General features: G+C 43.8%; 1 protein-coding gene across 4 annotated transcripts in view; it reads right to left on the bottom strand.

Moving 5' to 3' along the window:
* Positions 1-13,117, bottom strand: part of SLC5A6 (solute carrier family 5 member 6) — a 327,265-nt gene that overhangs the window by 244,593 nt on the left and 69,555 nt on the right. For all 4 annotated transcript variants that reach the window (XM_086928095.1, XM_086928097.1, XM_086928096.1 and 1 more), the window contains exon 4: positions 1,862-1,913. In XM_086928095.1, the coding sequence (XP_086784221.1) occupies positions 1,862-1,913 (52 nt within the window). The remainder of the gene's footprint in view (positions 1-1,861; positions 1,914-13,117) is intronic.

Below are 13,117 nucleotides of genomic sequence, written 5' to 3'. Positions count from 1 at the left end.
ATGTGAAACATGGGAGACCTTGGATGGAACCCTAGTCGGCTCAGAGGGGAATAGTGACTTGTATTTTTATTTATAGTGCTATGAGGTCCAAGCCTGTGACAAGGAGCACTGTGAAAATGCAAGTCAGTTTAAAAATGCATTACACACAGTCTAAGCTAAACTGCCACAAAATGATGCAATGTTTGAGATAAAACAACTGCTTAAAATATAGATATTTGAGCAATAAGTAATCGGACTGTACCTAGTGTAAACATATTAATACGGGTTTTCATTATGCCAGAACTCAGCTGATAACACTCCATCAACTCTCAAAAATAATAAATCTGTCACCATGAAGCATTAAGAAGGGCCACAGGAATTAGGCAGCAATAGAGGACCAAAGCATGTGGTAGGATTGACTAAATTATGCAGCAAGAAGAGGGAAATTATGCGGCGTAATGCACCACATCATGCAATATTATTACTTCATTATTTTGTAATAAGTGCTCATGGTAACCATGTCAGGAGAAATATTGTACCTTGTTAATAGCAATTTGACACCCAAATACAGTAACCAGCAAATAAAAGATGACCAGTCAACCTTTGCGAAGGGCGCTCAACTGCTCGGGAAATCGTCACCATGTTTTTCATAAATTTTGATCCATCTGAGCTAGAATGTATTTTTTTTTGTTGGTTAAAATCGGCAGATTAAGCAGCAGATTATCTAGCAAATGCAGCAACTCCATAATTATGCGGAAAATGCTGCTATCAGAGTATCTCATAAATATAGTGGCCCTGGCTTTGTGTCACTCAATCAATTAACAGCTGATGACAAAGGTTGTTTCTAGTTCAGCTCTTTGCCTCCTTCCTTCCTTCCTCCACCCCCCCTATCCCCCTCCGGCCCTTTAGTTTTCAGGCAGGAGCACTTCAAGGTCACAATTAACTGTGCAGAGGCAGTGGGGCCGTTTATTTTGTAGTAGGTAAATCCAGAGGGTGGCAGGGAGGAGGCCACCAGGGTTTCATTCAGATTGAGAGCCCTGATCCTCTCAAACCTGGAGGCCTCAGAGTAATTGCCCAGGAGGAAAAAGAAAGGAGCGAGATTCATGGAGATTATCAGAGATGGCCCAGAAAAGGGAGCCCTAGGTGGGAGCTAATTTTTAGGTCAAGCCTGTGCAGTGCATGCGCTGCGAGTCATGTTGTATTGGACTATGACATACAAGCCCCCCACTCTCCGCCCATATTGGTCATTGGCTTGTGTCATTGTCCTTCATAAATGCTAGCTTCTGATTCGTTAATAGGCTTCTAAGTACCTCCTTAGTACCACCTTCTATTCATTTGTAACCTCCCACGAGGACTGGCCCTTTTACTTCTGTTGTTACATGGTATGTCTTTTATAGTATGTAAGTACTATTTTCTTTAAGTAGTGTCTTCTACTGCAGGGAGGACTTGCTTTCCTGCAACACTCAGTACGCCATGCGCGCTTTCACTTTCTAAGCAGCCCGGGACAATGGCGACTGCTTCTTTGCATAGGTATCACATTTACAAGAGATTGCATTGTACATGACAATGCCTTTAATTTATGTGTTAATTATCAAAACATATGAATAAAAGGCATTGTCATTTACACTGCCAATAGCTTAAACTCTCGCAACTGCTAGTCCTATTGTATTGCAAATGCTTGGTGACACCACTATTAGATGCTTAACAAAAATTCATATTCAGATTTCTGCATGATGAGAGTCCGCAAAATCATTCCATAAAATCAACAGACAGGGGTGATTGGCAAGGGTAATGGTAACATGGTACAGGTAAGAAGTCCTCTGGTGATGAGAGATACCAGGCCTTCAGATAAAAAGCATCAATGGAAAAGCAAAGGACTTACCTGCATTAAGAGCCAGAGCTGGAGCATACAGGACCACGCCCATGTAGATGACCTGCAGCGGGAATAGAAGGTTGAAAGTGCTTAAGAGGATAACTAAACCAGATCATACACTGAATGGCACAACCGTCCCTCTTCAGAGGCACTTTAGTATACATGGAAGTAATATTCAGAATGTAATTAGCACATATGATCCTCTTACTGTTTGTTTTCTAAAGTTCTTTGTTTATAAGGGCTAGGAGTAAAATGTTAGGGCAGATGCCACGCTTGTACTGTGTCAGAGGTGATAATAAAGAAGTGAACTACATTTAGTACAAGGATTTGGATTTACTCTTATGACTATACCACATCAATTTAGCGACGAGATGGGATTGTTATGTTATGTTATCCTCCATTTATAGAATGCACGACTACTCAGAAGTGTCCCGGCGCAAAAGCCAAATGGAAGAAGGAGAGATGGACAGGTCAGACTGGGAGCTTACTTAAACAGCATCGTTTTCAGGTGTTTTTTTAACAGTCTGAGGTCGCCGATGTTCCGCAGTTCAAAGGGATCATCAGCCCTTGAACCCATGCGTGCACATCTTTCATAGGATTGAAATTCATCATTTTCCTGCTTCCTGCCAATTCTACTGAATTCACAAAAAATTGGAAGTTCCATTTCCTACTACGATTCTGAAGATATCCGATTCATCAGAAGCCTACACTTTTAATTGCACAATTTGAGGTTGGTGGAAATCTTCGTTTAAAGCTCCCTAGGCTGATGGTGTTTTTTTCCCCTAACGGCTTTGTGTACCTTCAAAACTCTTAACTTTGAATGCAGAATGCTACACGTGCCAGCTCGGACACTGAAACCAGCAGTAAAATTCCTGGCACGCTTCCTTGCACGCTCCTGCGCTACGTGATTCTAGACAGCAACAAAACATTAGGCGCGTCTACTCCCTAGGATTTCTTGCTGAGCACTGCACGTTGCATTCGGGAGAGAGCATAGTGTTCTGCCAGGACATGCAACATGTCCTTACGTGCCGCCATTTTGAAATTAAGTTCAACAACGAAGCACAAGACGTGCTTTCTTTTAAAAGGAAACAACAACATGAATCAATTGAAGAGTATGTTTCTGCGCTTTAAACGCTAGCAACCACGTGCAAATTAGGAGTATTACACAATGACTTAATTTGTGACCAAATTACTGTTTGTACCAAAAACAAAAGGAATTCAAGATACTGTGGCTTGAGGGTGACTGGTTTTAAAAAGACATTGCAGATTTAGTGACAAAAACAGAGCTGTCGAAGATGAGCTCTAAAGCAATTTCTGCGCAGAATGATTCTCCTACAATTACTTTCACAAGGAACAAATCTAACCAAAAAAATGTGGTGAAACCCATGACTAAAGACAAGCAAATTGAACATACATCCTTATCTTGTTACCGTTGTGGTAGTAAAGCACACAATGCTAGATCTGACAGATATCCAGCCAGGTCTGCAAAATGTTTGGAATTTGGTAGAATAGGTCCCTTTGTGAAAGTTTGCAGAAAGAAAGAAATTAAAAACACAAGGTTTCTTGCATTTCTGAAACTGACTAATTCTTCTGATGACGACTTGAATGATTCTGCTCACGATCATCCTTATAAAGACGAAAGAAAGAAAAGAAAGAAAAGTGTTGTTCTCAACATCAAAGGGTCTGACAGTAACAAACCAATGTGTACAATTAACCTTGGTGGGATTCCTTTGCAGGTTGGTGCGGATTCTGGTTTTCCCTTCACTATTATTGAACGTAATGTTTGGGAAAGTAAATTTGTGGATAGCATTGGTTCACATCTTGAACCAACTAATGTTCTTCCAGAAAGTTTTACTGGTGATAAAATAGACCTGTTAGGTTAAGGATTACTGGTTGTTGAATTCAAGAATTGTAGAGCCACATGCAAATTGTATGTAGCTGCAGATGGTCCATTTGTTCTAGGGTGTAAAGATCAACAAGCATTTGCAATGCAATAGGTCTCGCATTTGCGAGAGTTTAAGCTATTAGCATTGTAAATGACAATGCCTTTTATTGGTTGCAAAAAACAAAACATAACCAAGAGGCATTGTCAATTACAATGGCAATAGCTCAAACTCGCATAAATGCAAGACCCATTTACATTTACAAAAATGTTAGCTATTGGCATTTTAAATGACAATGCCGTTAATGTATGTATTACAAAAGAAAAAAAACAAAAAAACAATGTCATTTACAATGTCAATAGCTCAAAATAATGTCATTGCAAGACCTATTGCATTGTACATGCTTGTTTGGAGAAGGAAGGAGGTTATCTGCACTTTTTCATAGTATGAGACCTTGTATGTATTGGACTGCGTTTACAGGTGGTCTGTGGCCCAAGCAACAGAGAAACCTCTCCCAGTAAGAGATAACCTCACTCAGTAAGAGATAGGATGAGAATAAAGTTCCACAATATAATGAGGCAACGTGCTACGTGTTAGAAAAATACTGTGTGAGAAAGTGTGTATTTCACGAAGAAAGGCAACCCCAGATTGGGAAAAAAGTGTGATAATCGATTCTAAAGTAAGCAGGAAATTGAAATATAATCCAGGTTTATTATTTCTTATCAGCTGTGCTCATTTTTGGACTTCATTATCTAAGTAGTTCTAATTTGTGAACTGTTTGTCTTCTAGAGTTAACAGTAATAATAATCATAATTTACAGTTATTAGAGAATAGCACTAGATTCTATAAAATATGGCTGTTAATATATATTTTAATATGAGTTTATCTGCATAATTGGAATCATCCACAAATGTTTAAATTCCGATGCTTGCCCGTATTTTTCTCTTGGGAAAAAAAAACACAAATTCCATAGAAAACTGCCTCCATGGTGGCTTAGCAACTGTACACCCAGCTCACTTTTTTATACACTTTAAAAGCTGTGTCATGGTGATAGAAAGTCTGCGTCAATCATATCCTTTCCAGCTTTCAATCACATTTTTCTCATCGTCTCTTCTCCATCAGCCAACACCCCCTCAGTAGAATAATTTTTTTCACAGTTCTGACACGGCTGTCTCCCCTTGACATTGTTGCTCACCATCCTGATTTCAACACCAAGGGCACTGGGCCTCGTGGCCGTGAAGAATGCCACGCCCCGCCGACTGTAAAGGTGAGAATAAGTAGCGGATTGCGTTCTACCTGGCGTCGCTCGGGCTATTAATTCCTTAATTGTCACGTTTTCAAAAAGCCTAAAGAATAACCCCGCATGGCTGTCAACTCACCCCCATCTGGACAGTAACACCTATTTGTGATGTTTCATCTGAACACCTGCGCAGTTGCTGAAATCGCCCATATTCACAATACAAAATATAGGGACAGATTTGTTTTGGGAAGAAAATTGTACGGACTTCCTTGAAGTTACATCTTTATTTTTTGCCTCTTAAGAGATTAACAAGCACGCAAGAGGTGCGCGTGTGCGCACCACAGCGAGACATCTTTTTTGCATTATCGGGCACGATAATTCAAAACAGATGTCGGCCGTGCGGGTAACAGACACCAATAGGCCATGGGCAGGGCAAATGCAGGACATGTGCCCGTATTTGCCCAATTGCGTGATGTCTTTTTTTTGCAAGACTTTGATCCTAATGCATACACCATGGTTACCCCTGAGACAGTTGCAAAGGTCTAGGTGCGGTACTTAGGCATGTAAATGGCGACAAACGAGAAGTAATCATTGCTTTTGCTTCCAGATCACGTACTCCTACTCCTACGCAGTTATTAAAAAAGAAGCATTTGCGGTGGTGTGGCCATTAGAAAATGTTCTAACATTTTTCTGGGAGAAGAAATTCATCATAAGAACTGACCATAAACCTCTTATCAACCTATTAACTACTGATTGTTTAACTATAGCAACAGCTAGAATTGCCAGGTTCTTAATGAGGTTTTCCTATTTGACATTCAGTATGTTCCTGGAGCAAAGAATATTATTGCGGATTTTCTTAGCAGACTGGCTTTGCCTTTAACGGAAATTGACATTAATTCATGGAATGATTGTTCTGTGGCCAATGTCTTCCAAGTAAATGAAGTACATGATAGCATAACCCATGATGAATGGTTAAAGGCTGATAAAGAAGATACTACTCTGACAGAAGTCAAACCCAAAGCCATAAAAGGGTGGAGCCATTCAGACAAGAAAGGCATTCCAGGTGACTCAAGAGGATTTTGGGAACTAAGAGATGAATTAATCATTTCAGATGATTTATTATTAAGAGCAGAAAGAATCATTCCGCCCAAGGTTGTTAAGAAACAAGCTTATACATTTGAGCCATGCAGGTCATACAGGCATATCATGTACAAAAAGATGGGTCAAAGATCAGTACTGGTGGACTGGTGTGGAAAGTGATGTCGAGAACATTGTAAGATCTTGTGTAACTTGTGAAATTGCAGACATCTCAAAAAACTTTCAACCCCCCTATAGGTATTGTAAATTCACCAAATTTACCTTGGGAGGAATTGGCTTTATATATAATGGGACTGGTGAATTGGGAGGATGGCAGCATTAAATATATCTTAGTCATTTTTGACATGTTTTCAAGATGGTGTGAATTAAGTGTGATGAGCGCAGTTGACACAAAAATTGTTATTGAATTTCTGGACAATGTACTTTTACTCAAAGGTTTTCCTGCATCCATTCTCACAGATAATGGAGTACAGTTCAAATCCAAAGAGATGGTAGAATAGCTTGGAGTGTCTAGAATTAAGCAAAGATTTACTGCTCTTTATCATCCCAGTGTGCATGGTATTGTGGAAAGAATGAATAGAGTGATAAAAGGTATTAGACAACTTGCTAACAAATCTGGAGTATCTTGGGAAGGTGAGTTGAGAAAAATGATATGGGCGTATAGAGTAACTTCTTATAGTTCTTTGGTAACAAGTCGTATTTAATGAGAATAAGAATTTAATGAGAGGAAGAATTCCTTTCTCCAAAACGAATCCAGGTTGGATGAACCGTAATGGTATAGTGCAATGTGATATGAAGGAAGGCAAATACTTTTTAACAGAGTCTCAAAATAGAAACAAGCTGTATTATGATGTTAAGCATGGTGCGAGACTGGTAAATTTACATGTGGGTCAGTGGGTGCGTGTCAAATGTGCGAAAAAGGTTACAAAAGGAGAAAGTAGGGTCAGTGAACCTAAAAGAATATCACAGGTGAGAAACAGCTCAGTAGTTTTGGAAAATTGTGAGGTATGGCATGTGAGTCGCTTAGCATTGGCAGGTAATAGTATTGTGAGTGATGAAGTGAGAGTTAAACCTCAAACTCACTATTGGTGGTTGATTGATGAAGATTGTAGTTATTTTTGTTTTGTCTGTTGTCATTCTAATTATTTTTTCCCTATTTTTCACTTTGCTTCAGGACTTTCTTGTAAAAAAAAAAAAAAAAAAAAAAAGGAAAGGGATTGTGTACTATATGTGGAAGTACTATTCAGAATGTAATTAGTATATAGAATCCACTTACTGTTTGTTTTCCAAAGTTCCGTATTTATATGGGCTAGGAGAAGAATGTTAGGGCAGATGCTGTGGAGCCGAAGCCACGTTTGTACTGTTAGGGTTTTTAGATCTTGAAGTCCTGAGGTCTGCCTTTAAAAGCACTCTTTGTTTAGATTGTTTATTGAATGGACTCTCCCTCAGTGCTATGCAGCCTCTCCCCTATCCCTGCTTTCTTGCCTTTTCTCTCCTACATCAGCTTCACCTCTCGCTCTCTCTCCGGTCTCTTTCCACCCATCACAACCTGTCGTATCGCCTGACCCTGCACATGGACAGGGCAGGCGGAACAGGAAGGGGCGGGCAGAGACAGGAAGCAGAAAAGGGAAAGTTAGTTAGAGGTAGGCACCAGTTAAATAAAGACGTGTCTATACCTACTCCTGGCTCCTGCGTTTTATTTAGGGAAGAGGCGACACTGGCGATGAGGTTGGGATATTCAAAACCCCCTTCATGCCTCGAAAGTCCCTGCCGTCTGTGCACGGCCAGAAAACAGCGAGCCTGCAGCCTGCTATCGGCACTGCGCGAAATAGCGCGAAAAGTGAAGGACGCTCTACACGCCGTGTCTGAAGCTGCCTGGAAGCGCGACGGTCTTGCAACCACATAAAGTGCCTGCGCTGTCCTCGATCGGTGCATCGAGTCTGCCCAACCCGGAGAACTGCCTGAGACCTGTCTGCCCAATTCGGAAACGGCGCGAAGCAGTGAAAAGACGCCGGAAAACGTCCCCGACCCTGCTAGCCACGGCAAGAGCGTGAGGGTGAGTCACGAGCGCTGGAATAACCGGCCAGATTAATTTTCAAAGGTGGAAAAACAAAAAAAATAAGAGAAACTGTGATTTCAAGTGGGAAAGGGAGTCCCGAGTGGCGGCCATTTTGAGGTCAGGCGCTAGCCATAGACACACATTGAATCCTTTGGGTCGGCCATCTTGAAGTCAGGCAACACCGAATTTGCATCTAAACTGCTGAATAAATCAAGTAGCAGTCAGCTAAGCGACTAAACCTAAACCAAGATGTCCAACACCAAACCGACATGCGCTCTAGGAGCAGGAACAGGCGCTCCAGGAGCAGGAACAGCGGCTCCGGACCCACCACCGCTCGCACCATCTCCCCAAGTGCTCATGGGAGTACCATATCTGCGGCAACCAGACCCCCTAGAGTTGACATCCGGAAACAGAATGAGGCCCAAGTGGAAAAGCTGGGCAGAAGATTTTGAGGACTATATGACTGGGTCTCAGGTACAAGATCCTAAGCAAAAAATATTAGCCTTGCGAAACTTGGTGGGAAAAGACGTTGCGCAGATCATCAAAGAATTGCCTGCCGCAAATGCTACCTCCTATGATGACGTACAAGGGGCCCTTGATCGGAGGTTTCTACACAAACGCAACTTGGATTATGAGCGCTACACGTTTAATCTAGCATCCCAAGAAAAGGATGAACGCTTGTGTGACTTCATTGTACGCATCAGGCGGTTAGCTCGACAGAGTGAGTTCGACGCTTTCACCACTGAAGATGCGTTGCGACTGCGCATAATTGAAGGCTGTTAATCCGAATCGCTGCGTCGGCGACTGCTGGAGAAACACTACACTCTCGAGGAGATTGAAGAAATGACACGAATCAACGACCAAGCAGAAGATCACGCAAGAAAAATGGAAGTCAACAAGACTGAAAAGAAGGAACAAGCATTCAGAATGCAAGCCCACACGGAGAAGAAACACCGGTCGGACCATCACAAGTCAAGGAAACCTACACGCTTCACAACCTCCCGAAGGATGTCATCACGTCAGGAGTCGCAACACACCAAGACCGGCAAGACGGCACCAACGTGCTACAGGTGTGGCCAAGAATATCCCCACTCGGGACAGTGTCCGGCCATTGGTCAACGATGTCATCATTGCGGAAGAGAGAATCACTTTGAAGTGGCTTGTCAAACTCGACCATCAGGGCAGAGATCGTCCACGTCGCGATCGAACACGCAACACCACGCTCGAGCAGTGAAAGGAAGAGAAGGACGCTTTTCTAGCTCATCCAGGTTGAGTGTACGTTCCACCAGCTCCTATCGATCACGAAGATCGACATCTAGTGAGTCTTCATTACCCACACCTGTGTCACAAGATAGTGACGAATACATCTGCATGGTGTCAGATCCAGACCGACTGAAAAGATACCCGAAATTAGATATCCGAATAGGAGATCACCCTGCCAAGTTTGTATTGGACTCTGGAGCCTCTTTAAACTACATCTGTGCTCTTGAATATCAAAGAATGAAGCCAAGGTCGAAACTAGAACCCGCAGCTGTCCGAGTATACACTTGGATGTCCAGAAAACCACTGCCATGCTTAGGTAGTTTAAGCACGACCCTATCCTACAAGGATCGACAGATTCTAGCCTATGTTCATGTAGTTGAAGGCCCGGATCTGGCCGACTGCTTACTGAGTCTGCCAACAGCGGAACGCCTGAGACTCGTGGAACTTCTTTACATGACAGAGGATGCCCCAGACATTGTCTCCAAGTTTCCAAAAAAGGGCTAGGAAAACTCAATCAATTCAGAGTGAAGCTACACATTGACGAACAAGTGACCCCAGTGGCGCAACACCACAGGAAAGTGCCTTTTCACCTACAACAGGCAGTAGATGATGAACTCCAACATTTAATAAAGACAGACAACATAACGCACATCAGAGCCAACCCCGTGGGTATCACCAGTGGTGGTAGTGCCTAAGAAAGGGCAGGGCAACAAAGTGCGCCTGTGTGTGGACATGTGCGCGCCCAACACGTCCATCGAGAGGGAGCGCCACCCAGGACCACACATTAGCAACATGATCGCCCACCATAATAGAGCCACTGTTTTCTCAAAGCTCGATCTCAATAAGGGATTACACGACAAGTCACGCTATATTAAGATCTTCACAACCCACCAAGGACTCTTCCGTTACAAACGCCTAAACTTTGGTATATCCTCGGCGGCTGAGATTTTCCAAGAAGCTATTCGGAGAGTAATCCAAGGGATCCCAAACGCTTTTAATTACAGCGATGATATCCTAGTTTTCGGAAAAGATCAAACTGAGCATGACACCGCTCTGGACAGAGTATGCCACGCACTACTGAACGCTAACCTAACTCTGAACTCAGACAAGTGCGAGTTCCACAGATCGACCCTGAAGTTTTATGGCCACATTTTCTCCAAAGACAGCATGAAACCAGACCCAGAGAAAGTATCCGCTCTTGCAGACACTCCAACACCACGAGACGTCAGTGACCTTCGATCGTTTCTGGGGATGGCGAGTTACTGTGCGCGCTACATCCGGGATTACGCTACCATCAGCTATCCCCTCAGGGAACTCACCCGTCAAGGCCAGCAATTCCTGTGGACACCTGCCTGTGATCATTCCTTCAACAAAATCAAGAAAACTGTCAGCTCTGCCATCAACCTAGCATACTTTGACACTAAAAAGAAAACTGAAATTACTGTGGACGCCAGCCCGGTGGGCCTGGGCGCCATCTTGGCACAATATCAGGAAGACTCAGACCAACGCCACATCATCGCCAACGCCAGTCGCAGCCTCACCGACACGGAGAAGGCGTACTCTCAACCTGAGAAGGAGAGTCTTGCGGTGGTATGGGCCTGCAAGCACTTTCATCTCTTCGTATTATGGCAAACATTTCACTCTCATTACGGATCACCAAGTCCTCATCACCATATTTGGTAATCCCAAAGCCAAAATGTCTCCGCGCATTGAACGGTGGGGGCTACGTCTCCAGGACTACGTGTACACCATCATCCACAAACCAGGGAAGTCGGAAAATCCAGCGGACTACATGTCCCGACACCCTCAGACACATACCAGTGAGAAGTGCTCGTTGGCAGAAGAGTACATCCATTTCGTTATTGACACTGCATGTCCGCCTACAGTGCCCCTGGAGGCGATCCGTGAAGCGTCCAGTCAAGACCCTGTTTTCCAAGATGTCATGGCTCGTATACGCAACAACTCGTGGAGGCACGTAAAGGACAACCCCCAGAACTCTGCTCTGAGTGTCCAAGAACTCATAGCGTTCAAACACATCCAAGAAGAACTGTCCACTGGTCTGCTATTGAGAGGGGGGAGGATAGTGATCCCACAAAGACTTCGGCAAGGAGTGATCAACCTTGCTCATGAAGGTCACAGAGGAATAAGTGCCACCAAGAAGGCTCTACGAGAGCGTGTATGGTTCCCGTCACTTGATCAGATGGTGGAGGCCACTCTCAAGGACTGTGCCTCATGTCAACTAGTGAGCCGTGATGAACCGGCGGCTCCTTTGCAAATGTCGGAGCTACCAGACGGAGTCTGGCAACAAATCGCCATTGACTTCTTCGAACCTCTAAAATCGGGCAAGTACATTGTCGTCATCATGGATGACTACTCCCGATTTCCGATTGCACATCTAGTGTCATCCACCAAGGCGACAGCAGTAATTCCAGTACTTGAGACCTTTGCAGCGTGGGGCATTCCGCTGGGAGTGAAGTCTGACAACGGGCCACCATTCAATGGCCACGAATTCGCGGACTTTGCAAAGCACCTCAACTTTAAGCACAAAAAGATCACACCGTTATGGCCTCAAGCTAACGGCATGGTAGAGCGCTTTATGGGATCTTTGAAGAAAGCGGTCCAACAAACAGAACTGGCTCACCGAGACATCCAGCAAGCCTTAAACGAAGTACTGCGAGCCCATCGCACCACACCTCACAGTACCACCAACCAATACCCAGCCACTCTGATGCTAGGGAGAATCCCTCGCACACGGCTGCCCACACTAGACCGTGCCCTACAGCCTCAAGCCGTGAACATCGATCATGACACACTGGTCAAACTGGACACAACAAGAAACTAAAAATAAAGACCTATGCCGACCAACGCAGACACGCGAAGCACATAGACATCCAAGAAGGAGATTGGGTGATGGTTCGGCGTGACCGAAGAATGAAAGCGGATAGTCGTTACCTTGCTTATCCCTTGAGAGTCCGTAGCCGGAAAGGGACCATGATCACAACAGAGGCAGATCACAAACTGATAACCCGCAACATCTCATATTTCAAGAAGTGTAACTCTAACAGTCATGATGAGGCTCAGCCATATGAGTCTACCACTGATTCAGTGAGTCAAAGCGAAAACAGTGAAAGAGACCATTCCAGTCTGGTAAACCACCGAATCAGGACACCAGAACAACTCAGCCGCCCCCGGCGACATGTCAGACGACCAGCGCGCCTCATTGAAGAAATCTGAGAGACAGTAAGACTCTTTGTACAAAGGGGGGAGGTGTTGTATCGTCATCGCCTGACCCTGCGCATGGACAGGGCAGGCGGAACAGGAAGGGGCGGGCAGAGGCCAGAAGCAGAAAAGGGAAAGTTAGTTAGAGGTTGGCACCAGTTAAATAAAGACGTGTCTATACCTACTCCTGGCTCCCGCGTTTTATTTAGGGAAGAGGCGACAACCCTACCTTTTTTTGTCAGTGTATCCAGCACCAGCACACTGCTTCCATGCCGCTTTCTTCTTTGCATGTGCACTTCATTCAGTGAATACTTAATTATTAATTTAAAGGTTATAATATAAGCATCAGCCATCTTAAAATGGTAAATTAACAATAAAGCATGAAAAAAAACAAATGTGGCTTACGATGTTCTACTATGCACAAGCACACAAGAGTGACAGCTAGAAATGCTTTTTTGTTGTCCTTCAAGAAAAAAAAAACACTCCATGATGGCTGCTATCAG

This window comes from Lissotriton vulgaris, chromosome 6 (genome assembly GCF_964263255.1).
Source record: "Lissotriton vulgaris chromosome 6, aLisVul1.2, whole genome shotgun sequence".
Lineage (NCBI taxonomy): Eukaryota > Metazoa > Chordata > Amphibia > Caudata > Salamandridae > Lissotriton > Lissotriton vulgaris.
Note: the sequence above shows the minus strand (reverse complement) of the source record. Positions and strands in the feature narration are given on the sequence as shown.